The sequence below is a fragment of the Geotrypetes seraphini genome, chromosome 3, assembly GCF_902459505.1.
Source record: "Geotrypetes seraphini chromosome 3, aGeoSer1.1, whole genome shotgun sequence".
NCBI lineage: Eukaryota > Metazoa > Chordata > Amphibia > Gymnophiona > Dermophiidae > Geotrypetes > Geotrypetes seraphini.
Genome location: NC_047086.1, coordinates 135,295,738 through 135,322,608, shown reverse-complemented (window position 1 = coordinate 135,322,608; position 26,871 = coordinate 135,295,738). Strand labels below are relative to the sequence as shown.

The window sequence follows — 26,871 nt, the reverse complement described above, 5'->3', positions numbered from 1 at the left end:
TGGGCCTGTAGTGTAAACAAAATAAACAAACAAAAAATACTTTTTCTTTAGCACTCTCCAGACCAGTAGAGGTTAACTTTACGAATGGGTATATATCTAATCATGACCAGCAGGTGGAGACTGAAAACAAAACTTTGGGACAGTATATCCTAGCCCCTCCTCTCTATTTCCCTCAGTCTTCTTTCAGTCTCCAGCAGGTGTTGATGTGATCTGTACCCATCTCCCTTGGTAGGGCTGTTGGAATTTGTTTAGGGGGTTTATTGTCCCTGTTTTTGGCCGGACGGAGCTTGGACGGACTCTGTTTGGGGGTTCGTCCGACCTCGGGGGTGTCAAACCCGGCGGATCTCGAGCGGGGTCCCTCCCCCCACTTCCTCCACCTCCCCATATTTTTTTAGAGGAGCCTCAGCAGTAAGCCTTGCCCCCTAAATCAAGCAAGGCATATTGCTTAGAGAGCCTGTGGAGTCTGTTCTGTAAAAAAAAAAAAAAAAAAAAAAATCCTGAGGTAGTGCTGGTCTGGAGGGTTGTATCCCTTTAAGAACACTGTATTTTACTGTATTTTTCAACTAACCGGCACTTTTTTACAGCTAGGTCGCGTATGGAGCAATGAGCACTTCTAAAGGGAAAAAGTGCTCATTGTGCTCCAGACGCGAGGCACTCGCGGCCGGCCTGTGCAAGCGGTGTTCAGGCCGGTGCGGTGGAGGAGCTCCGTCGGCAGCGGCTGCAGGCGCCCAGAGCTCCCCGCCGATGGTGCCTCGCGAGTCGGCAGGGAACGGTGGAGAAGCCCGGTCTTCTCCGTCCGCCCACGGAGGGATTCCCCGATCCGCCGACGGTCGGGTTTTAGAGGATTCCCTCTCAGCTGATATTTTGACAGCTGATGCCGGCTTGCCTGCTTTAGCGGCTGAGACTGTTCAGGTCTCTCAGCCGCTGCAGGCTATGGAGGGAGCTGTTTTGGCGGGAAAGACGCCATCTTCTCTGTCTGGCCCCTCCATTTTGTCTTCCACCTCAGGTGACCTTCCCCCTGTTTTGTCTAAGCAGGGGCAGGTTTCTGCTGGGTCCCCTGCTGTGGCAGGGAGTCCCTTGGGACCCTCGGGGGTTTTTTCCCCTGATTTTTTCTTTTCTTTATGCAAAGCCTATTTTCAGGCGGCTGGGGGTCCCGGTTGCGCCCAGGGGGTTTCGGGGGGTGGGGTTTCCTCCGCGCTCCCTGCGGCTTTGCCTCTCTCGTCTGACGTGACGTCCCCTCCGCCGCCTCTCTTGTCCAAGCGTCCGCGGGTGTCGTGGGACGAGGATTTGTGGTCGGAGGAACGTGTCGGTCTGGAGGAGGACCTGGACCCTTCTGAGGAATTCCAGGACCCTCTGGAGGGGACGGAAGCTGGCGGTGGGTTGTCGGGTTTCCCGTTCTCCAGTGACGAGGCGTCCGTGGTGCGCCTTTTTCAGAGAGATGAGCTGCCTGACCTTATTCAACAGGTTTCTTCGGTTTTGCGTTTTGAGGACGCGCCGCCGGAGACTCCGCGTGTGGGGGACCCTCTGTTACGAGGGATCCGTTCCGTTTCCCGCTCTTTTCCTATGCATCAGGATATTCGGGATATTATTCTTGAGCAGTGGAAAACGCCGGAGACGCCGTTTCGGCTGGCGCGCAGCATGGCTCGCCTGTATCCCATTCCTGAAGGGGATCGGGCTACGTTAGCTTCGCCAGTCGTGGATGCGGTGGTCTCGGCTATTTCCAAGCGGCATACCGTGCCTGTTGAGGGCGGTTCTGCCTTGCGGGACTCTGAGGAGCGCAAATTGGAGAACATCCTTAAGCAAAATTTTCAAGTCTCTGCCTTTGGGGTCCAGGCGGCTATTTGTGGGGGACTGGTCGCTCGCACCGTGTTTCGGTGGGCGGAGCGGGTCTTGGATCGAGAGTCTGATGACTGGTCTCTGGTGGATCAGGAGGTGGCGAAGATTGAGATGGCTGCCTCATTCCTCTCTGATGCTCTGTATGACTTGGTGAGGATCTCGGCTAAGTCTATGGCTTTTGGCGTGGCCGCAAGGCGTGTGTTGTGGCTGCGCGCTTGGGCGGCGGATGCTGCGTCCAAAGCTAAGCTTACTAAATTTCCCTTTCGGGGGTCGTTTTTATTTGGAGAGGACTTGGATAAGTTGATTCAGACTCTGTCGGACTCGAAAGTTCCCCGTCTGCCGGAGGACCGTGCCCGCCCGGCGTCTCGGGGTGGTGCGGCCCGGGGGCGTTTGCGGGAATTTCGCAAGTATCGCCCTGGGCGTGGGGCTGCTTCTTTCCAGTCTCCGGGGTTTTCCCGGGGTCGGTTCTTCCAGCGCATGCAGCCCTTTCGGGGGGCCCGTCGGGGGGCAGGGAATCCCTCCGCCGGTTCCCCCGCTTCCCGTCCTGCACAATGACGCCTTGCCGGCGCCCCCCTTGGTTCCGGTGGGGGCCCGGCTGCGCGACTTTTTCCCCAAATGGGCCGAGATCACGTCCGATCAGTGGGTCCTGGAGGTGGTGCGGGACGGTTATGCCCTGGAGTTCGCCCGCTCTCTGCCGGATTTTTTCCTCGCTTCTCCATGTCAGACTCCTGGGAAGACGCTGGCGTTTCGCCAGACCCTTCAGCGCTTGCTAGATCTCAGGGCAGTTGTTCCAGTGCCCCCCCCGGAGTGGGGCACGGGCAGGTACTCCATTTACTTTGTGGTGCCCAAGAAGGAGGGGACTTTTCGGCCCATCCTCGATTTGAAAGGGGTCAACAGGGCTCTCAAGGTTCCCTCTTTCCGTATGGAAACGCTGCGGTCGGTCATTCTGGCGGTTCAGCCGGGGGAGTTTCTCACTTCTCTCGATCTGACGGAGGCCTACTTGCATGTTCCCATTCGGGCCTCTCATCAGCGTTTCCTGCGCTTTGCGATCTTGGGTCGGCACTATCAGTTCTGTGCGCTTCCCTTTGGGCTGGCCACGGCTCCCCGGACGTTCACCAAGGTGATGGTGGTCGTCGCGGCAGCCTTGCGGTCGGAGGGCATCCTGGTACACCCCTACCTGGACGACTGGTTAATTCGGGCCAAGTCGTTGCAGGAAAGCTCCCGGGTTACGGCTCGGGTGGTGGAGTTTCTCCGGTCGCTGGGCTGGGTGGTCAACCTTTCCAAGAGTCGGTTGGTTCCGGCTCAGCGTCTGGAGTACCTCGGGGTGCTGTTCGACACCTCCTTGGGGAAGGTCTTCCTCCCAGAGGCCCGGGTGAGCAAATTGCAATCTCAGATTCGCCTGCTTTTGGCGTCCCGGTGTCCTCGGGCGCGAGATTTCCTCCAGGTCCTGGGGTCGATGGCGGCGTCCCTGGACGTGGTGAGGTGGGCGCGGGCCCACATGCGTCCTCTCCAGTATGCTCTGCTCCGGAGGTGGTCTCCCCAGAGGCACGGGATGGATGTTCCGGTTCCCCTGCGAGGCTTGGCGCGCTGCAGTCTGCGTTGGTGGCTCCGGACCCCTCACCTAGTTCAGGGGGTGGGTCTGGATCTTCCGCGGTGGACGGTGCTCCTTACGGATGCGAGTCTCCTGGGTTGGGGGGCCCAGTGCCTGGGTCACTCAGCTCAGGGAACCTGGTCCACGGAGGAGGCCTCCTGGTCGATCAACGTGTTGGAGACCAGGGCGGTCCGGCTGGCGCTGTTGGCTTTCCACTCCCTTTTGTTGGGCAAGTCGGTCAGAGTCCTGTCGGACAATGCCACGGCGGTGGCTTATGTCAATCGTCAGGGGGGCACCAAGAGCACTCTGGTGGCGCAGGAAGCGGCTCGGCTCATGGTTTGGGCGGAGTCGCATCTTCTGGACCTCTCGGCCTCTCACATTGCCGGGGTAGAAAACGTTCAGGCGGACTTCCTCAGTTGTCACTTCTTGGATCCGGGAGAGTGGTGTCTCGGCGCCGAGGCATTTCAGTTGATAGTGCGTGCTTGGGGGCAGCCCCTGATGGATCTGATGGCTACAAGTGGCAACGCCAAAGTACCCCGCTTCTTCAGTCGTCGCAGGGACGGTCTGGCCGAGGGTCTGGATGCTCTGGTCCAACCGTGGCCAACGGAGGGGCTGTTGTATGTGTTCCCTCCTTGGCCATTAGTGGGCAGAGTACTGCTTCGCATTGTTCGCCATCCGGGGCTGGTGGTTTTGGTGGCTCCGGATTGGCCTCGTCGTCCGTGGTATGCGGATCTGGTGAGGCATCTGGTGGCGGATCCTCTTCCTCTGCCTCTCGGGTGCGATCTTCTGACGCAGGGTCCCATTCCCATGTTCGACCCGTCTCCCTTTTGTCTTACGGCTTGGCTCTTGAAAGGGGCCGCCTGAGTAAGAAGGGATATTCCGACAAGGTGATCTCTACACTTTTGGGGTCCCGGAGGCTTTCTACCTCTCGGGCTTATGTACGGGTTTGGCGTCTTTTTGAGGAATGGTGCCGAGCGCGGGGAGTGGTCTCTTTTCGCGCTTCTCTGCCTAACATTCTAGAGTTTTTGCAGGATGGCCTGGATAGGGGCCTGGCCTGGTCTTCTCTCCGGGTTCATCTGGCGGCCCTGTCGGCTTTTCGGGGGCTGGTGACAGGTCAGCGTTTGTCAGCCATTCCTGATGTGATTCGCTTTCTTAGGGCGGCCAAGTTGATCAGGCCTCCCATAAGGCCCTCGATTCCCTCTTGGGATCTCAATCTGGTTCTCTCTGTTCTAGTGCGCCCTCCTTTCGAGCCGTTGGATGGCTGTTCGTTGAAGGACCTTACGCTGAAGTCGGTCTTTTTGGTGGCCATTACTTCCGCTAGACGGGTGTCTGAGCTACAGGCTTTCTCTTGTAGGGCTCCCTTCCTGGAGTTTTCGAAGGAGCGGGTTGTTTTGCGGCCTGTTCCTTCCTTTCTGCCGAAGGTAGTTTCTCCTTTTCATGTCAATCAATCGGTGGTCCTCCCGGTCTTGGGTAGTCGGGAGGGTTCTTCTGAGCAACGGCAGCTGCGCAAGTTGGATGTCGGTCGGGTCCTCCATGCTTATGTGCAGCGGACCCGGGATTTTCGGAGCTCCGATCATCTCTTTGTGCTTCTGGCGGGTCCTCGTCGGGGGGCTGGCGCTTCTAAGGCTACTATTGCGCGCTGGATCAAGGAGACGATTGCTTCCGCTTATCTTCTGAGTCAGAAGCCGGTTCCGAAGTTTCTCAAGGCTCATTCCACTAGGGGTCAGGCGGCTTCTTGGGCTGAGTCGTCGCTCGTGCCTCCGGTGGATATTTGTAAGGCTGCGGTTTGGTCCTCCTTGCATTCATTTGTTCGGCATTATCGGGTAGATGTTCAGGCGCGTCGGGACGCGGTGTTCGGTGAGCGTGTTCTGGTATCGGCCCTTCGGGGGTCCCGCCCGTGAGAGGGACTGCTTTGGTACGTCCCATTCGTAAAGTTAACCTCTACTGGTCTGGAGAGTGCTAAAGAAGGAGAAATTAGGTTCTTACCTGCTAATTTACTTTCTTTTAGCTTCTCCAGACCAGTAGAGGTCCCCACCCTGTCTGTTGTTGTTGTTGTTGGGGCTGTTGCGCGGGCAGTTTTTGGTTTTTGCTGCGGGTTCTAGTATTTTTCTAGGGCCGGGGAGAATTGAAGAACAGCGGCTGTGGCTCGGCTGGCTTAGCTGGCGAGCTGTGGGGACATTCTTCCTTCGGGAATTTCTCCTCTGCATTTTCCAACAGCATTTTGGGTATGTTATTTGTTACTCCTTTCGGAGTATTGTTTTTTCTCTCTGTTGTTTTCCAGTTCTTGGTTCTGCTTGGCTATTCGGCAGACTGAGGGAAATAGAGAGGAGGGGCTAGGATATACTGTCCCAAAGTTTTGTTTTCAGTCTCCACCTGCTGGTCATGATTAGATATATACCCATTCGTAAAGTTAACCTCTACTGGTCTGGAGAAGCTAAAAGAAAGTAAATTAGCAGGTAAGAACCTAATTTCTCCTTGTCTCTGTTAAATCCTAGCTCACGTTCGCAGTCCAACACCAGCTCTGGAAGGATACACATTTCAAATCTGACATACTGTAATCAAAAAACAGAAAATAAAATTATTTTTCCTATCTTTTGTTGTCTGGTTATTTTTCAAATCATGTTGGTCCCATGTTGGTCTGGTTTTCTTCTGATCAGGCTCTCCTTCATTCTTCTTTCTCCGTGCTAACCATTCATCTTCCATCTCTGTCCTGCCCTTCTGTTTCCCTTTCCTCCCCCGGAGGTCTGCCATCTTTCCTTTTTTCATCTCCATCCTCCCGCAGCTGCAGCGATGGACCCCAGATCCACCATCTCTCCTTTTCTCAACTACCCTTTCATCCAGCATCTCTCTTCTGTGTCCCTGTCCCTCTTCTCCTCTACAGTACTGTCCCCCTTGTGTCCCTGTTCCTATGCTCCCTCCATGCCCAGCATCTTATCTCTCCCCATATCCAGCTTCTTCTTTCTCTCTTCCTTACTTCTTGTATCCCCTTCCCCAGGTACAGGCTTTCTCCTACTATTTCTCCTGCCATCCTTCACCATGCCCACCTACTTTGGAGCAGTATCTGTCCTCTTGTACCCTTCCCCTTGTGCTCTTGCATTTCTTCTCCCTCTTTCCTTTAGTCCAGCACCTCTCCTTTGCTTTCCTCCCCCTCTTTTTGGTTTGGTATCTCTCTTCCCTTCATTTCACCCCAGATCTGGCATCTCCCCTCCCCTTTCTTACTCCTTCCTCCTCCTCCCTCTGCACAGGCCTACCTCCCCACCGCAAAGGAACTCTTCCTCCTCTTCCCTCTGCACAGGCCTGCCTCCCTGTCATGAAGGCCTGCTCTCCTCCGCGAAGACCTGCTCCCCCCGCAAAGACCTGCCCCCCTGCCGTGAAGGCACTTTTCGGCCTGTTCCCCGCCGCAAACGCCTGCTTCCCCCAGCTTCCCTGCTCTTACCTTTAGGCTAATATGGCAGCCTACAGGATCGCTAGTGCTGCCATATTAGCTTAAAGGTAAGAGCGGGGAAGCTGGGGAAGGCCTTTCTGACTGACCCTCCCTCCTCAAGAAGGAGCGGCAGCGGACGGCCAGCAAGAATCAGTGCTGCAGCTCCTGCTTTAGGAAGGCACGGGAGAAGGGTCGGTCATTGAATCTGGAGGCCAATTTTTTTTGTTTTGAAAATTGAATCGATTCAAATCAGTGAATCGAATCATGAATTGGACAGCTCTAGTGTCTGTTATATGGAAACCGCAGGTGTTTCAGCAGATGGGGAGAGGATTGAAGGAGAAGTAGCTGCAGATTATCCCAGGACAAGCAGGCAGCATATTCTTAACGCATGGGTGACGTCTAGTTCTAGTTCTAGTTGGCCGCACCGCGCATGCGCGAGTGCCTTCCCGGCCGACGGAGGAGTGCGTGGTCCCCAGTTTCTTCGTTTCCGCAGAGCGAAGAAGTCGCATGTATTTCAACGGCCGTTGAAATTATTTAGTTTGCCTTCCCGCTCGCGTATTTTTTCTGAATTTCTTCTTTTTTTCCCTTTGGATTACTTTATTTTTCCTTTAAAAAAAAAAAAAACAACTCATTGAGTTTTCTTTATTTTTTTGAGCCGGCCCCGGCGGGGCCTGTTGTCACCATACAGGCCTCCGGCTTTGATTTTGCGGAGGCCGTGTTTCCCTTCATGCCCCCTCAACCGGGTTTTAAGAAGTGCCAGCGGTGTGCACGCCCGATCTCTCTCACAGACCCGCACAATTGGTGCCTCCAGTGCCTGGGTCCAGAGCATCGGGCTGACACCTGCACCCGCTGTGCTACGCTTAAAAAGCGCACTTTGAAAAATAGGCAGATCCAGCAAAATATTTTGTTTGGTACCGAATCTGCCATGGAACCTGCCGCGACGTCGACGGCACCCCAAAAGTCGGTACCGACGACGTCGACACCACTGGACCCTTCCTTGGGGTCGTTGGGCCCAGGTAAGCCGGCTAAGAATCCTTCCACTTCCCTCGAGCGCCCTCCTGCCACGGTTGCGACACCGGCCCTTCCGGCACCGCACCGGCCCCGCAAACGCTCCGCTCCGATCTCGGTGAGTGCCTCATCATCGGCCTCCTCATCGCCGGAGCGTAGAGCGGCACCTATGGTACCGAAGAAGAAAAAAACGGTACCGGTGCCTCCCCTGGATAACCGCATCGCAGCCATACTCCAAACACAGTTACAGGAGCAGCTGCAACAACAACCCCAACAACTGTTGCCGGCGTTGCTGGCACCGCACCTTCCGGTACAGGACCGGTCCGAGCCTCGCACTGTCCCATCGGTGTCGACCCCCTCGGTACCGATTAATACCTCCATGCCGGTGCTCTTGGCCGAAACACCTACAGTGCATACCCGTGCTACTGCCGACCCTGTCCGGTCCCAGGAACGACATCGGTCTTCCTCACCCGGTACCGCCTCGGTGCGCTCAGGCAAATCTCTCTCAAAGACCCGCCATGCCAAGCCCTCCACGCCGATGTCCAAACGTACGCACCCCGATGTTAGGGACCCAGACTTGTGGGAAGACTCCCCTCACGGTACCGAAGAGGACGCTTCGTCAACCGACGAAGAACCCTCCATGACCGACACCGTCTCCAAACCAGAGCAATCCTCTTTCTCTAAATTCCTTAGGGAGATGTCAGCAGCTCTTTCCATCCCCTTAGAGTCCGACTCTAAGAAGTCTCAGGCTTTCCTCGATGCCCTAGACTTTGAGCAACCTCCCAAGGAATTTCTAAAGTTGCCCGTCCACGACATCTTATGGGAAACTTTCTATAAGAACTGGGAGACTCCACTCACTGTTCCCGGAGCCCCTCGTAAATTGGATAGCTTGTACCGGGTTATCCCAATCCCAGGGTTTGACAAACCTCAATTGCCCAACGAGTCCTTCCTGGTGGAATCTACTTTGAAAAAATCTCAGGGTTCCAGTGTATGATGCCTCCACCCCTCCTGGCAGAGAGGGAAAAACCATGGATAAATTTGGTAAACGCCTTTTCCAAAATGCCATGCTAGCCAATAGAACCAACAACTACACCTTCCACTTCTCCTTCTACATGAAGCATCTGGTGCAACAGCTCTCCTCCTTACAGAAATATCTTCCTGAACGTAAGGTCCCTCTGTTCCAGCAACAAATTTCCAGCCTCCTCCAACTCAGGAAATTTATGGTTCACTCCATCTACGACTCATTTGAGCTGACCTCTCGCGCCTCTGCCATGGCGATGGCCAAGCGCCGTTTGGCATGGCTGAGAGTCTCTGACCTAGACATTAACCACCAGGACCGCCTGGCTAACGCACCTTGTCTGGACGATGAACTCTTCAGAGAGTCCCTGGACTCAACAACCCAGAAACTCTCAGGACATGAGACCAGGTGGGACACTCTGATCAAACCTAAAAAGAAGACTCCCCCTGCTCGTCCCTACAGACAACAGTCTTCTTACCAGCGTAGGTTCTCGGCCAGACCTCTCAACCCGCCTCAACAACAGTCTCGCCGTCCTCGCCACCAACATCAGACTCAGGCTCGCCCACAGACTCAACCTGCCAAGCCTCCTCCTTCATCTAAGCCGTCTCAACCCTTTTGACTCTTTTCTCCAGAGCATAGCCATTCTCCCACCATCGCTGCCTCTCCCTCAACCTATCGGAGGACGTCTTCAGCTTTTCCTCAGCCATTGGGAGGTCATCACTTCAGACCAGTGGGTCCTCAACATCATTCGCCACGGCTACTCTCTCAACTTCCAGACTCTTCCACCAGACCATCCTCCCGTAGAGTCTGCTTCTCACTCCCCCCAAACCCCCCTCCTCCTGAGGGAGGTCCAATCCCTCCTTCTCCTCAATGCCATCGAAGAGGTACCTCCGGACCAAAGGGGTCAGGGATTCTACTCCCGCTACTTCCTGGTTCCCAAAAAAACAGGAGACCTTCGTCCCATCCTTGATCTCAGGGACCTCAACAAGTGTCTAGTCAAAGAGAAGTTCAGAATGCTCTCCCTAGCTACGCTTTACCCTCTTCTCTCCCACCACGACTGGCTATGCTCCCTAGACCTCAAGGAGGCCTACACTCACATCCCAATCCATCCGACTTCACGTCGCTATCTACGGTTTCAGGTACAGCACCATCACTATCAGTACAAAGTGCTACCTTTTGGCCTCGTATCATCGCCCAGTGTTCACCAAGTGCCTTATTGTGGTGGCGGCCTTCCTCAGGTCTCACGACCTTCAGGTGTTCCCCTACTTGGACGATTGGCTGGTGAAAGCACCTACGTCTCCGCTTGTACTACAAGCCACTCATCACACCATCTCGTTCCTCCATCTCTTGGGTTTCGAGATCAACTACCCCGTCGCATCTGCTTCCCACACAGCGACTTCAGTTCATTGAAGCAGTTCTCGACACCACTCTAATGAGGGCATTTCTCCCCTCCGACCGCCATCGAACTCTGCTCCACCTCTGCCGTCAGGTGCTCCTTCATCACTCCATCCCAGCTCGACAGATGATGATCCTCCTGGGCCACATGGCCTCAACGGTCCATGTACTTCCTCTGGCGCGACTCCACCTCAGGACACCTCAGTGGACTCTGGCCAACCAATGGTCACAGACCACCGATCCTCTTTCTCATCCCATCTCTGTGACATCGACTCTTCGGCAATCTCTTCAATGGTGGTTGAACTCCTCCAATCTTTCCAGGGGTCTACTCTTTCATCTACCCCCTCACTCCATGATCATAACCACAGATGCCTCCCCTTATGCATGGGGAGCCCACCTGGGAGATCTTCGCACCCAGGGACTCTGGACCCCTCAGGAGCGTCAGCATCACATCAATTTCCTGGAACTCAGAGCCATGTTCTATGCTCTCAAAGCCTTCCAGCACCTTCTCTACCCTCAGGTCCTTCTTCTGTGCACAGACAACCAAGTCGCCATGTACTACATAAACAAGCAAGGCGGCACCGGATCTCCCCTCCTCTGTCAGGAGGCCATCCGCATCTGGACCTGGGCCACGGCCCACAGTCTCTTCCTCAAGGCTGTCTATATCCAGGGCGAACAGAATTCCCTGGCCGACAATCTCAGCCGCATCCTTCAACCTCACGAGTGGACCCTGGACCCTCCCACGCTCCGCTCCATCTTTGCTCGCTGGGGCACTCCGCAAGTGGACCTCTTTGCAGCTCCTCACAACCATCAGCTGCCCCAGTTCTGTTCCAGACTCTTCTCCCCTCATCGTCTAGCCCCAGATGCATTCCTGCTCGACTGGATGGATCGGTTCCTATATGCCTTTCCTCCGCTACCTCTGATGTTGCGGACGTTGTCCAAACTCCGCAGGGACAGAGCCACCATGATTCTCATCGCTCCTCGGTGGCCTCGCCAACACTGGTTCTCCCTCCTGCTTCAGCTCAACTCCAGGGAGCCCATTCCTCTTCCTGTGTTTCCTACTCTACTTACACAGCAGCATCAGTCTCTACTACATCCCAATCTGTCCTCGCTCCACCTGACAGCTTGGTTTCTCTCGGGCTGACCTCTCCAGAGAATCTGTCTCAGCCTGTCCGTCGTATTTTGGATGCTTCCAGGAAACCGGCCACCCTCCAATGTTACCATCAGAGGTGGACCCGGTTCTCCTCTTGGTGTCTCCTTCATCATCACGATCCCACCTCCTTGGCGGTGGAAACTGTACTGGACTATTTGCTCTCTCTCTCCGACGCTGGCCTCAAGTCGACCTCAATCAGAGTCCACCTCAGTGCCATCACTGCGTTTCTTGAGCCTATCCTCGGAAAACCTCTTACGGCTCATCCCCTGGTTTCCCGGTTCATGAGAGGCCTCTTCAATGTCAAACCACCTCTGAAGCCCCCTCCAGTCGTCTGGGACCTGAATGTGGTTCCCTCATGAAACCTCCGTTTGAGCCTCTTGCCACAACTTCACTCAAATTTCTTACGTGGAAGGTGCTTTTCCTCATTGCCATCACCTCTGCCAGGAGGGTTAGTGAGCTGCATGCACTGGTTGCCGACCCACCTTTCACTGTTTTTCACCATGACAAGGTGGTTCTGCGTACCCATCCTAAATTTCTGCCTAAGGTGGTCTCGGACTTCCACCTCAACCAGTCCATTGTACTGCCTGTCTTCTTCCCTAAGCCCCATTCCCATCCTGGGGAACAGGCGTTACACACGCTGGATTGTAAGCGTGCCCTTGCATACTACCTTGATCGTACCAGGGCTCACCGCTCGTCTCCTCAGCTCTTTCTGACCTTCGATCCTAACCGTCTAGGTCGTCCTGTCTCTAAACGGACGCTTTCCAACTGGCTTGCTGCCTGCATTGCGTTCTGTTATGCTCGGGCCGGTCTCTCACTGGAAGGTGCTGTCACGGCCCACAGGGTCAGAGCTATGGCTGCTTCTGTGGCTTTCCTCCGCTCCACGCTCATCGAGGAAATCTGCAAGGCTGCCACTTGGTCCTCAGTTCACACGTTCACTACTCACTACTGTCTGGATGCCTTCTCCAGACGGGATGGACACTTCGGCCAATCTGTGTTACAAAATTTATTTTCCTAATGGCCAACCATCCCTCCTCCCTCTCTGTTAGCTTGGAGGTCACTCATGCGTTAAGAATATGCTGTCTGCTTGTCCTGGGATAAAGCACAGTTACTTACCGTAACAGGTGTTATCCAGGGACAGCAGGCAGATATTCTTACGTCCCACCCTCCTCCCCGGGTTGGCTTCTTAGCTGGCTTATCTTAACTGGGGACCACGCACTCCTCCGTCGGGCGGGAAGGCACTCGCACATGCGCGGTGCGGCCAACTAGAACTTTCTAGTTAAAAAGGTCCGTACCGGGGCTCCGTCGGTGACGTCACCCATGCGTTAAGAATATCTGCCTGCTGTCCCTGGATAACACCTGTTACGGTAAGTAACTGTGCTTTCTGGAGGGACAAACAAGTGACAGTAGCAGCATGAAGTGTGGGAGGGAAGGACCTGAGGAGTGATCTGCTCAGAGCCTGCTCAACCTTTGGTTGGCACTGGCTCAGGGTGCAGTGATAAAGAACACCAAAATCCTTGTACAGAATCTCTCTTTCTCTTTTTCTTTTTCTCTCTTTCTTTTTCTCTTTCTTTCTTTCTCTCTTTTTCTCTTTCTCTCACTGGAGGGAAAGGGCACCTATGCAAAGGCACCACAGTCTTTTGAGCCTGCCATGGGTCTGCTGTTATCAATCTCTACTGGAATAAGGAGCACAATATTTAAAATCTGTTTCAGAGGACAATCTTCACACATGGGTAAGCCCGGTGTGGTAACTTCAATATTGAAGAATAGAGCTCAACCACACATACTTATTACAGTATTTCACCTATAGCTAGCGCATGGGATCACATCAGTCATTCACTTTCTATGAAGCCACATATGAGTTTCTCTCTTCAGACACCTTCATTACATGAAATTTCTACTTTTTTAGAACTTGTTTTCTGTTGTTGTTTTACATTGATTTAGTGTAGGCCTCTTTAGGTCTTGAACAAGGCAGTTTTCATCAAGTCATTTGATTTCAGTGTGGCTATTTTTCCAGAGATAGTTTGAAAAAAAGGCCTTAAACAGTTTCAGAAATTGTTAATACAAATGCTTTAGAATTATGAGTGTTTTCTCACAGAATGTCCTTTGGAGCCATGTATCTGGCAAAAAAAGGCCACATCTTAGCAGATAAACTGAGTCAAGTCTTAATACACCACAAGTAGCCCTTGGGCACCTCCTCAGTAAATCTTTTGCCACTCCTTTGAACACGAAATTTCTTCAGTTGTGTTCCAGAATAGGAACACATAGGAAATTAGCCTCAGATGACATCCTCCTTTATTGAAGAGAGTGACATCTAGTAGGATGATACAGATACAGCCCTGTCTGGCAGGCAGGTTTTCTCTCTTTGCTTGCAGATGGAATTAGATAAACTGAACACTTCTGGTGACATTACCGGTATAAGGAATGTTGCAGCCTAGAAGTAGACAGTATTTCTCTCCTGAAAGTGGCCATATATCTGTTGTTAGTGGTTCTGGCAGCTATGGACTGACCCTGGCCTAACAGGAAAGTCAGCCACGCACTTCCAGCTGCCAATACCTGCATCCCCCACACATGCTCAGCTAATGTTGTTAACTTCCCTTCTGTTCACTTGGAGCTCTGCAAAGGATGCAAAAGATTGGATGTGTTAGTCCAACAGTGGCAGGGGAATAAGTTCTTATACTTGCTTTTCTTGTGGACCATGCTTGGTCAAGTTATTCTTAGGATTGTGATCCATCCTGGATTGGTAGCCTTAGTGATGCCTGATTGGCCTTGCAGACCATGGTATGCAGTTCTAGTCCATCTTCAGAAGATGAAGGCTTCAGACTGCCAATCCAAGTGGATCTTCTCACTCAGGGATTGGCTCTTCAAGAATCCAGAACATTTGGGGTTTACAACTTGGCTCTGGAGCAGGCTGCCCTGACAAGCAAGAATTTTTTGGACATGGTCGTTACCACCTTTCTCAGAGCTAAGAAGCCATCCATGATGGCAGCCTATGCTAAAATCTAGAAGTCCTTTCAGCACTGACGTGTGGTGAAGGACTTCAGAAAGGCTGTTGATAGGTTCTCTGACAATGCAGATAGCAAGCCTTTCCTGTTGCCAAGCTCGGGGGGGGGGGGGGGCGCCTCTCACCCAGATGTCACCAAAGTAGTCTCAGCCTTCCACGTCATGCTGGAAGTCCATTTGCCCACTTTTCGCCCTATAGGGTCTAAGAAAAGGGATAAAGCGTTGCATTTGCAGGATGTCAAGCGAGTGCCTCAAAGTTACCAATGAGTTTCACCTTTTTGGATCACCTAAGGCCGGAATTGGACAGATTTGCATAGTCTGTGTCCCATATGTGGTGATTCAGTGTAGGATGGTCATCAATGGGAAGTCCACTAAATTGGAATATGAGGATGTTATTGGCCGGACTTATGATAGATATCCTGAAAACAACAGGATGGTTGGATAGCCTGGAGTGAGCTTAAACAGCAACTTCAGCATTTGGAACCTAGGATAATACCAGGTAGACTTTACAGTCTATGGCTCAGAAATATCAAAGAAGAGAAGTTAATTTAATCATGTATTTTTAAAGCACAGTTACTTACCGTAACAGGTGTTATCCAGGGACAGCAGGCAGATATTCTTGACTGATGGGTGACGGCACCGACGGAGCCCCGGTACGGACACTTTTAGAGTGATTGCACTCTAAGAACTTGGAAAGTTCTAGAGGCCGCACCGCGCGTGCGCGAGTGCCTTCCCGCCCGACATAGGCGCGCGGTCCCCAGTTATGATAAGCCAGCTAAGAAGCCAACCCGGGGAGGTGGGTGGGACGCAAGAATATCTGCCTGCTGTCCCTGGATAACACCTGTTACGGTAAGTAACTGTGCTTTATCCCAGGACAAGCAGGCAGCATATTCTTGACTGATGGGTGACCTCCAAGCTAACAAAAAGAGGGATGGTGGGAAGGTTGGCCATTAGGAAAACAAATTTTGCAAAATAGATTGGCCGAAGTGTCCATCCCGTCTGGAGAAAGCGTCCAGACAATAATGAGATGTAAAAGTATGAACTGAGGACCAAGTGGCAGCCTTGCAGATTTCCTCAATAGGAGTGGAACGGAGGAAAGCTACAGATGCTGCCATAGCTCGGACTCTATGGGCCGTGACAGAACCTTCCAGAGTCAGTCCGGTCTGAGCATAACAGAATGAAATGCACGCTGCAAGCCAATTGGACAACGTACGTTTAGAAACAGGATGCCCTAATTTATTCGGATCAAACGACAGAAAGAATTGTGGGGATGATCTGTGGGGCTTAGTACGGTCTAAATAGTAAGCCAAAGCCCGCTTACAGTCCAAAGTATGTAGAGCCTGCTCACCAGAATGAGAGTGAGGCCTCGGAAAGAAGACAGGCAGAACAATGGATTGATTGAGATGGAATTCAGAGACAACCTTAGGAAGAAACTTTGGATGTGTACGCAGAACCACCTTATCATGATGAAAGACTGTGAAAGGTGGGTCAGAAACTAGTGCATGGAGCTCACTGACCCTCCTGGCAGAGGTGAGAGCAATAAGGAAAAGTACCTTCCAAGTGAGGAACTTGAAAGAGGCATTCGCCAAAGGTTCAAATGGAGGCTTCATTAAAGCGGATAGAACCACATTAAGATCCCAGACCACAGGAGGAGCTTTAATAGGAGGTTTTAAATTAAAAAGACCTCGCATGAATCTGGTGACCAGGGGATGAGCTGAAAGGAACTTTCCATGGACTGGCTCATGAAAAGCCGCAATAGCACTGAGATGAACTCTGACGGAGGTAGATTTGAGGCCAGAGTCAGACAGAAAAAGTAGGTAATCCAACAATGCCTCTACTGAAAGAGATGTGGGATTATGATGATGAAGAAGACACCAAGAAGAAAATCTTGTCCACTTCTGATGGTAACACTGAAGAGTGGTCGGTTTCCTGGAGGCATTCAGGACAGAACGAACGGGCTGAGACAGTAGAGAATCATGTGAAGTCAGCCCGAGAGATACCAAGCTGTCAGGTGTAGAGACTGGAGGTTGGGATGCAGAAGGGTCTCCTGTTGCTGTGTAAGCAGAGAAGGAAATATTGGAAGCAGAAAAGGATCCCTGGAACTGAGTTGAAGTAGAAGGGAGAACCAATGCTGCCTGGGCCATCTTGGAGCGATTAGAATCATGGTGGCTCTGTCCCTCTTGAGCTTGAACAATGTGCGTAACATGAGTGGAAGTGGAGGGAAAGCATACAGGAACAGATTGGACCAATCTAGGAGGAATGCATCCGCTGCCAGACGGTGAGGAGTGTAGAGTCTGGAGCAGAAGCTGGGCAGTTGGTGATTGTGAGGAGCTGCAAAGAGGTCCACTTGAGGAGTGCCCCACTGGTCGAAGATGGACTGCAAGGTCGATGGATCGAGAGTCCATTCGTGTGGTTGTAAAACTCTGCTGAGTTTGTCCGCTAATGAGTTCTGCTCCCCCTGGATGTAGATCGCTTTCAGGAACAAGTGGTGATCTGTGGCCCAAGTCCAGATTCTCTGGGCTTCCTGGCATAATAGGCGAGAGCCTGTCCCACCTTGTTTGTTGATGTAATACATCGCAACCTGATTGTCTGTGCATAGTAGAAGTACCTGAGGAAAGAGAAGATGCTGAAATGCTTTGAGGGCATAAAACATTGCCCTGAGTTCCAGGAAATTGATGTGATGTTTCATTTCCTGAGGTGTCCAAACCCCTTGAGTTTGAAACTCGTCCAAATGTGCTCCCCAAGCATAAGGGGATGCATCGGTGGTGATGACAAGCTGATGCTGAGGCAGATGAAATAGAAGACCTCTGGATAGATTTGAGGATATCAACCACCATTGCAGAGATCGACGAAGTGATGATGTCACAGATATGTGTCGTGAGCAAGGATCTGTCGCCTGGGACCACTGGTTGGCTAAGGTCCATTGAGGAGTGCGCAGGTGAAGACGCGCAAGGGGAGTGACGTGAACTGTGGAGGCCATGTGACCCAAAAGAATCATCATTTGTTTGGCAGATATGGAACTTTGAGACAGTACCTGCTGACAGAGAAATTGGAGGGTCTGAAGACGATTGGATGGAAGGAATGATCTCATGAGGATTGTGTCCAGTATTGCTCCAATGAACTGAAGTCTTTGAGTGGGGATGAGGTGAGATTTTGGAAGATTGATCTCGAATCCCAGGATTTGAAGAAAGAGGATGGTTTGATTCGTGGCCAGAAGAACTGACTGAGATGAGGCAGCTTTGATCAACCAGTCGTCTAGGTAAGGAAAAATCTGGAGATGGTGAGAGCGAAGAAAAGCTGCAACCACAATGAGACATTTGGTGAACACCTTTGGAGAGGAGACAAGACCGAAGGGTAGCACCTTGTATTGGTAATGATGATGATTGATCATGAAACGAAGATATTTCCTGGAGGTCAGATTGACCGGAATGTGAGTGTAAGCTTCTTTGAGATCGAGGGAGCATAGCCAGTCGTTTTGATTGAGAAGAGGGTAAAGAGTGGCTAAAGAAAGCATTTTGAATTTTTCTTTTACCAAACATTTGTTGAGATCTCAAAGATCTAGAATGGGTCTTAGATCTCCTGTTTTTTTGGGGACTAGAAAATAACGGGAGTAGAACCCCTGCCCCTGCTGATCTGGAGGAACTTCCTCTATTGCATTTAAGCGAAGGAGAGATTGAACTTCTTGAACTAGAAGGACAGATTGAGGAGAGTTCAAAGCAGACTCTTTTGGTGGACTTAGATCCGGCAGAGTTTGAAAGTTGAGAGAGTAGCCGTGATGGATGATGTTGAGGACCCATTGGTCCGAGGTGATGATTTTCCATCGGCTGAGGAAAAGAGATAAATGACCACCTATGGGTTGAGGAAGGTGGGTGGAAATTTGAACGCTGGCTATGCTTTGGAGAACTAAGTCAAAAGGGTTGTGACTTTGGTTGTGGAGGTGGCTTCACAGGCTGTTGTTGTTGTTGAGGCCTAGGAGGTTGACGTTGTGGTTGGCGTTGACGTCTAGGTGGTTGGGAAGGTGTCTGCAATGGTCTAGCTGCATAGCGGCGCTGATAAGCCGACTGCTGTCTGAAAGGCCTTGTAGTAGGGGGCTTCTTTTTATTTTTGAGCAGAGTATCCCAACGTGTCTCATGAGCTGAGAGCTTTTGAGTAGTCGAGTCCATGGAATCCCCAAAAAGCTCATCCCCCAGGCATGGTGCATTGGCTAACCGATCTTGATGGTTAACATCAAGTTCGGATACCCGAAGCCAGGCAAGCCTACGCATAGCTACAGACATAGCTGTAGCTCTTGAGGTTAGCTCAAAGGTATCATAGATAGATCTAACCATAAATTTTCGCAGCTGAAATAGCGAAGAAGAGCATTGATGAAAAGCCTGCTGTTTTCGTTGGGGAAGGTACTTTTCAAAAGAGGCCATGGTGGTAAGGAGGTGTTTGAGATAAAAAGAAAAATGGAATGCGTAGTTGCCAGATCTATTGGCCAACATTGCATTTTGGTAAAGCCTCTTACCAAATTTGTCCATTGCCTTACCCTCTCTGCCAGGAGGTACAGAAGCATACACACTAGCTCCTGAAGATTTTTTTCAGGGTAGATTCCACTAACAAGGATTCGTGAGGAAGCTGGGGTTTATCGAATCCAGGGATAGGAATCACCTTGTACAAGGAATCAAGCTTACGGGGAGCTCCAGGAATTGTTAAAGGAGTCTCCAAATTCTTGTAGAATGTCTCCCGTAATATATCGTGCAGAGGGAGCTTCAGGAATTCCTTAGGAGGCTGGTCAAAATCAAGTGCATCCAAAAAAGCTTTAGATTTTTTAGACTCAGCCTCCAAAGGAATAGACATGGAGTCACACATATTTTTCAAAAAAGAAGTAAAAGATGTGGATTCCTGTCTTGAAGAAGGATCAGGCAACGCAGAATCCTCTTCTTCAGAAGAACATTCACCTTCAGAAAGGAATGGTTCTTCAGAGTCTCCCCACAGATCAGGGTCTCTTACATGAGATGTACGATCCCGGGACTCTGGAGTCGAAGGTTCCAAATGTCGGGATTTGCGTACTGACTTACCCGATCTCATCGACACGGTACCGGGAGATGTCACTTGTTGCACCGGTGCCGAAGTCTGTACCGACTGATGTCTCGGTTCCGGTGCAAGAAGTGGCATCGATGTCGATGAGGCCGAGTGCACCGGCACCGAGGGAATGGATACAAGAATAGAAGATTGCTCCACTATCGGTACCGGTGGCTCAGACCGGACCGGTTCTGGAAGGATCGGGGTTAAAATAGCAGGAATTAGCTTTTGGAGTTGTTCCCTGAGCTGAACCTGCAAGACGGCGGCAATGCGCTCATCTAAGGAAGGCACCGGTACCGCTTTTTTCTTCTGCGGTACCTTAGGTGCCGCTCTACACTCCGAAGAAGAACCCGATGTCGAAGGGCTAACTTCAATCGGAGCGGAGCGCTTCCGCTGGCGTTTCACGGTCGGCAGGATTGGGCTCACTGCAGTGGAGACCGGAGGACGCTCCAGCGGGGAAGGCTTCTTAGCCGGCTTACCTGGAGGGTGCGACGCCGGCGCGGTGTCGCGCGGTGTCGACGAAGAAGGTGCCGACTGCGATGGAACCGATGTCGGTGCCGGTGTAGCGGAGTCGGACATCTCGGCACCGAAAAGCAACCGCTGTTGGATCTGGCGGTTTTTCAAAGTCCTTTTCTTTAAAGATGCGCAGCGGGTACAAGTTGACGCTCGATGATCCGGACCAAGACACTGCAGACACCAGTTATGTGGGCCTGTCAGTGAAATTGGCCGAGCGCACCGCTGGCACTTTTTAAACCCGGATTGAGGGGGCATGAATGGAAAAACGGCTTCAGCCAAATCGAAGCCCGAGGCTTCGATAGTGGCAATAGGCCCCGCCAGGGCGAAACCGAAAGAAAAGGAAAAAAATTACTAATAGAAATTTTTTTTTTTTTTTTAAATTAAAAGAAATAAAAGAAAAAATGAGGGAAAAGATCTTTCCCAAAGGGTTTACGCGAGCGTGGAAGGCAAAAATAGAAAAAATTGTTCAACAGCCGTTGAACACACGTCTTCTTTGCTCCGCGGAAACTAAGAAACTGGGGACCGCGCGCCTATGTCGGGCGGGAAGGCGCACGCGCGGTGCGGCCTCTAGAACTTTCCAAGTTCTTAGAGTGCAATCACTCTAAAAGTGTCCGTACCGGGGCTCCGTCAGTGCCGTCACCCATCAGTCAAGAATATGCTGCCTGCTTGTCCTGGGATAATGGGTGTAACTAATGGGAAGAATGGATGGACCATTCAGGTCCTTTATCTGCCATCATTTACTATGTTAGTATGTTGCCTTTTTGTTCTGACTAGTCATGCCAAGAAAAGGAGGCCTGCATCTAAAACCTCAATTTCTAGATGGATTAAAATGATCATTTCCTCCATATATGTGGGCTGTGATAAACGGCCCCCAATCACTTTGAAGCGTATTCTGCTAGAGGGGTTGCTGCCTTTTCGGTGGAGACTAGGGCAGTCTCACCTGAGGAGATTTGTGGAGCTGCTACATGGCCTACCCTTCATACCTTTGCCAGGTTCTCTAGGGTGGGTGTAGCAGCCAGGAAAGATTGCCGCTTTCAGGGCCTCTGTTTTGAAAGCAGGCTCAGCGGGCCCGCCTTAGACTCCAGGGACTCCTTTGGTATGTCCTTAGTGTTCAGGACAACTAGACAGATTTCCAAGATATGAACATAATTTTTTTTTCTAGTACAATCTTGTAGATGTGTCTAGTGGTCCTGAAGCCCTACCTTGTGAATGGGCTTTGCCTGCCTTCAGCCTTAAGATTTCTCTGTCTCTGTCTCTGAGGAGCTGAGAGAATATAAAAAAAATAATAATGCATAGGAAAATCCTCAAGACCATACATTCTGGTTTAAGTCTTTGATTGGTGGCAGAACATATGAGTAACTAATATATGTGGTTATGTATGAGCTCTATACATGGATAGTGCTGGTTGCACAAGTTTGGATGTTATAATGTTAATTACTATGTTTTTTTTACAGAGCAGAACAGTATTGTGATATTGGTATTTCCCCGTTATCCTTTTTCCAGTTATGTATTTTATTACAGTGCTAATTGATTGCTTTTGTACAAACTGAGGGGGCAGGAGCAGCTCCCTGGGAAGGAGGTAGTTGAAGGCATGATTGACAGTTTTTTGTAAGCAACTTGCTAGTTCAGATACAAGACCCTAACATTCAGGACACTAGACACATTTACAAGAAAGAAAATTACTGAGATAAGAAACGCTAAAAATAATTGGATGTCTGCCTGTTACAGAAACCCTTGTTATATATTCCCCTTTCTTTGTTAAAGGCAGCCTGTAGATTTCCATATCTTGCTGGTCCTGGGAGAAACAGTTACTTACCTGTGGCAGATGTTCTTTGAGGATGGCAGGATATAAATCCTCACAATCCCTCCTCCCTCCCACCTCCCCAAGAATTTGTATTTCAGTTAAGCCTGTAATGGACCGACATGGTTCTGTGTGGCAGCAGCAATCAGGAAGAGAAAAGCATGCACAGTCTCAAAAACATGCAGAGTCTCAAAAACATTCAAATACTTCATGGACCGCATTGGGGTGGAGGAAGAAATCTTTTTTCTTACGGGTCCCACGGCGACAAGAGGGCATCCGCTAAAACTCAGGGAGGGAAGATTTCATGGGGACACCAGGAAATACTTCTTCACCGAAAGGGTAATTGATCGATGGAATGGTCTTCCACGTCAGGTAATCGAGACCAGTACCACGCATGACTTCAAGGGACGATGGGACAGACAGATGGGGTCGCTCCAGAGGAATGCTTTAAAGATGGATTCTCGAGGGAGGGAGGGTTCTTGAGTGGGCAGACTTGTTGGGCCGACGGCCCTTTTCTGCCATCATACTCTATGTTTCAGAGCTGGAGAAAAATTCCTTTGTTGGATTCTGTTGATTTGACATGATCCATGTGTAAGGATTTATATCCAGCTGTCCTCAGAACATCTGCTATAGCTAAATACTACATAAGAACATAAGCAATGCCTCTGCTGGGTCAGACCTGAGGTCCATCGTGCTCAGCAGTCCGCTCTTGAGGTGGCCCAACAGGTCCAGGACCTGTGCAGTAATCCTCTATCTATACCCCTTTATCCTCTTTTCCAGTAGGTAATTATCCAATCTTTTCTTAAACCCCATTACCGTACTCTGCCCTATTACGTCCTCTGGAAGCGCATTCCAGGTGTCCACCACACGTTGGGTAAAGAAGAACTTCCTAGCATTCGTTTTGAATCTGTCCCCTTTCAACTTTTCCGAGTGCCCTCTTGTTCTTTTATTTTTTGAAAGTTTGAAGAATCTGTCTCTCTCCACTTTCTCTATGCCCTTCATGATCTTGTAAGTTTCTATCATATCCCCTCTAAGTCTCCTCTTCTCCAGAGAAAAGAGACCCAATTTCTCCAACCTTCTAAGACCTGATCGCCAACTTTTTCTTTTAGCAATCCTGTGATTTATAAAAAGCATTTATCTAAATCAGATGTTAAACTTTGAGAAGCTAATTTTACCTCTATAAATAAGAGCATTTGCATTTACAATTGTTAATATCTCTCTCAGGAAAGGAAACTGTTACTAAAGATAATGGGATTCGTCCTTCCTCTATGGAACAGTTGGCAAAGCTGAAGCCTGCATTTATTAAGCCTCATGGGACTGTCACGGCAGCAAACTCCTCTTTTCTGGTAACATACATACAAAGATAATGTAAAATAGTATATCAAAAGATGTCATTATCATAGAAGGCTCCCAGGCTTTCATTTGTTGTGGATAGACATGGAATTGAAATGCTCTGTTGTCTTGGGGGGGGGGAAATGAATATAATGAAGCAAAACTGAAATACTCGCCCCTGGATTCTGTATATGGCACCCAAAGATGCATCACCAACTTTGGGGACACTTTCACAATGGGTGTGTGAATAAATTGGATAACTAGGTTTGAACCATCAATAATTGGGTGCTAACAATCAATTATGGGCACTCATTAAAATTCACTTTCCCATCTTAATGCATGCTTTCTGTAAGGCTTTCTTAACTCCCATGACACCTATTTCAAAAGAGGGTCCATGGACCTGTCAGGAAAGTTTTGAAAAGTTGCCCATGAAATTATAGAATGCTTCCTAACTACATCTAACTTGGGCACAAGCATTGATACAAGGTTTCATCAGGTGTAAGTCCGGTGCTCAAAAGTTAGGTACCCTTTGTAGAATAGCGCTAGCACTGATTAGTCCTTAAGTTTCGGCTCCATTTATTGACTTCCACAGATGGAGTAAAGAAACTTTTTTTTGAAAATCTTTATTCATTTTTAATACTTTCATTAAGTGAATACAAGAAAAAAGATACATTTTACACTTTATATATCACTTAAAATCCTTAGAATATATAATAAGATCAACATATTTCCCCATTAAAAATTATTATATAGTTATTGATAAAGTATATTTATACCCTTCCAAAAGTGCAAATGTCAAATTTCATCTTTATAAGGAAATACTAAGCACCTATATAAATATTTAATTATTTAAGACTCTACCCAATCCCTCCCACCCACCCTATCACCCAATCAATAAAAAAAATTGAAATTAAAAGAAAATCCCCCCCCCTCTGGATGTGCAATTGATATAACAACAAATTCAAAACTATAATAAATCTACAAATGACATCAATGGGCCCCATATTAATTTAAAAATTTTTATGTTTCCCGACAAATCAGCATTCACTTTCTCATATTTATAAATTAAACATAAATTTGCCCACCAGAATGTGAAATTTAAACGAAACTTAATTTAAATTTAAAGGAACTTTTAAGAGTACTTGCCTTGCATTGATTTTTGTTAATGAACTCTGTTATGTGATAACTTGATTTAGAGCATATGGCCCGAGGATAAATGATGCCTGAGCCATGATATTCAAGTGAAGAATGTGTGCATAGAGGAAAGGGGGTGTTTATTCCACTCGGCCCTTTACCTTCTGTCCCTGAGTGAGGCAAAAAGGAAAAAGCACACATAGATGAATAGTATTATCTTATAATAAAGACCGTTGAGAAGCATGAGGTCACTTAATCAGTGATGTCCACCCCAAGTGTTTCAATTTGATGTCTAGCCTTTTGCTATTTAATTGGGATCACTCTGTCTTCCATGTTGATTTGCAATTCAGCATTGTTCTGTTATGGCAAGCAAGCAGATGACAGGAACAGACATTGATTATGCAAACAGTTTTCAACTTCCAACAACTCAGAAAAAAATATATATTGGCTGTGTTTTTAAAATAAGCTTTAGTGTATACCAGGGGTGTCAAAGTCCCTCCTCGAGGGCCGCAATCCAGTCGGGTTTTCAGGATTTCCCCAATGAATATGCCTCCACCGGTTAGAGGTTGTAAATTTAAAAGTCATCAACAACATCTTTTCTCATATCAAGCAGCATTATGGGGTAAAGACCTGGAACAACTGCTTGTGCCTACTACTTATAGGGAATTCAGGAAACGCCTAAAAACACATCTGTTCCTGAAGTACTTAGGTAACTGACCTATACAATCTTAGTCCTCAACAAATGATCTTTAGAACTGTTATTCACTAACTTTGAACTTTGTTTATTCCACTCAATCTGTAATACCTTTTAATCATTGTAAACCGCATAGAACTTCACGGTCCTGCGGTAAATAAACTGTTATTATTATTATCTATTAGCATACAATGAAAGCAGTGCATACAAACAGATCTCATGCATATTAATTGGGGAAATCCTGAAAACTCAACTGGATTGCGGACCTCGAGGAGGGACTTTGACACCCCTGTTATATACTGAATATTTTCTTTTATCTATAACATTAACCCTTGATACTCCTCTTGGGCCTTCTATATCCTATTTTCATATTTATTTCCTGGCCTTCAGAAATTGAGAGGTATTTTGGAGGTTTTTAATATTTTTTTTACCTTCTCAGGAATCTCCATGTCCCCTCATACATAATCACAGTCTCTTACCACCACTGTGCCATCTAACAGCACTTCCTGCAACTAGCTACCTTCAAATAATTCTCATACTCTGTTACTTGTAGTTCTTGTGGGAAAGCAGTGCATTAATGCCTTTGGGAGCATTGTCTCAGTATGTATATCTTCTGAATTTTACACTCTTGGTGTTCCCCTTCATCTGTGCTTTTGAACAAGAAAAGTGCAACCATAAGTTGCCACATCAAATGTCTCCAATTTTGAGATAGAACTGAACAAAAAAACATTCTCTTCAGAATGGAATATGCAAACTTTATGAATGAATGAATGGCAGGCATGACCATTCCTATTACCTCATTCTGTGTCGCCTGACGGTATATATCTCACTATGATCAGCAGGTGGAGATTTAGACTAAAACTTGGTTGTAGTATATTAGCTGAGGCTCCCCTCTCCTAAACCAGTCTTTCTCAGTCTCCAAAGCAGTGTGGTAAAACTAACTTGGCTCCCCCTCTTAGGCCTAGGCCTGTTGGAATTTGTTTTAGGACTCCTGGTTCCCTTTTATTGTCGGATAGAGCTTGGACGGGTCCTATTTGGGGATCCATCCGACCTTGGGGGTGCCAAACCCAGGGCAGGATTAACCAATAGGCCAAGTAGGCATGTGCCTAGGGCCCGAAATGGTCAGGGGGGCCCGATGAAGGAGAGCATCAACATTGTTTTTCCCAAACATCGATGGGCCCCGCCAGCATCGATCGGCAACGCAGCCCCCCCCCCCCCCCCATCGACGGAAAGTAAGACAAGCAAGCAACGTGGGTAAGAAAGGCAACGGGAACTGTAATTGTGCAAGCGGTGCTGCTTGCCTAAAGCTTCCCTCTGATGCAGCTTCCTGTTTCCGCCTGGGGCGGGGCAGGGCCCAGTATATTTGGGTGCCTAGGGACCCTCGATGAATTAATCCTGCCCTGGTCAAACCTGGCGAGTCTTGTGTTGGGTCCCTCCCCCCACTTCTCCCATCGCCCCAAGTTTTTGTAGCGGTGCCTCAGCTGGCAGCCTGGCCACCGATACCGGTCAGGCCTCCGGCTTCGAGTGCCAGTGGGGTCTGTTCTGAGAGAAAAAAAATAAAAACCCCAAATCCTGAGGCTGTGCAGGTCTAAAGGGCTATTTCCCTTTACATGTGTCGTAATTTACTGTATTTTTCACTAACCAGCACTTTCTTTTCTAGCTAGGAAGAGTTTACAGCACAATGAGCACTTTGCAAGTGAAATTGTGCTCCAGACGCAAGGCAGTCGTGGCCGGCCTGTGCAAGCGTTATGCATGCCAGAGTGGTAGAGGATCCTCGTTGGCATCGGGTGTCGACGACAAGGGAACTCCGCCGCAAGTGCCCACGCAGGAGATTTTCCAGCCGCCAACGGACAGGGTAAAAAGGCTTCCCTTACCGCCAAAGCGGCTGGAGACTCCCTTACAGCT

At 49.5% G+C, this 26,871-nt stretch overlaps 1 protein-coding gene across 3 annotated transcripts in view; it reads left to right on the top strand.

The window, feature by feature from the left end:
* HADHB (hydroxyacyl-CoA dehydrogenase trifunctional multienzyme complex subunit beta) overlaps positions 1 to 26,871 on the top strand; it is a 131,946-nt gene that overhangs the window by 74,640 nt on the left and 30,435 nt on the right. For all 3 annotated transcript variants that reach the window (XM_033937946.1, XM_033937947.1, XM_033937948.1), the window contains exon 10: positions 23,031 to 23,152. In XM_033937946.1, the coding sequence (XP_033793837.1) occupies positions 23,031 to 23,152 (122 nt within the window). The remainder of the gene's footprint in view (positions 1 to 23,030; positions 23,153 to 26,871) is intronic.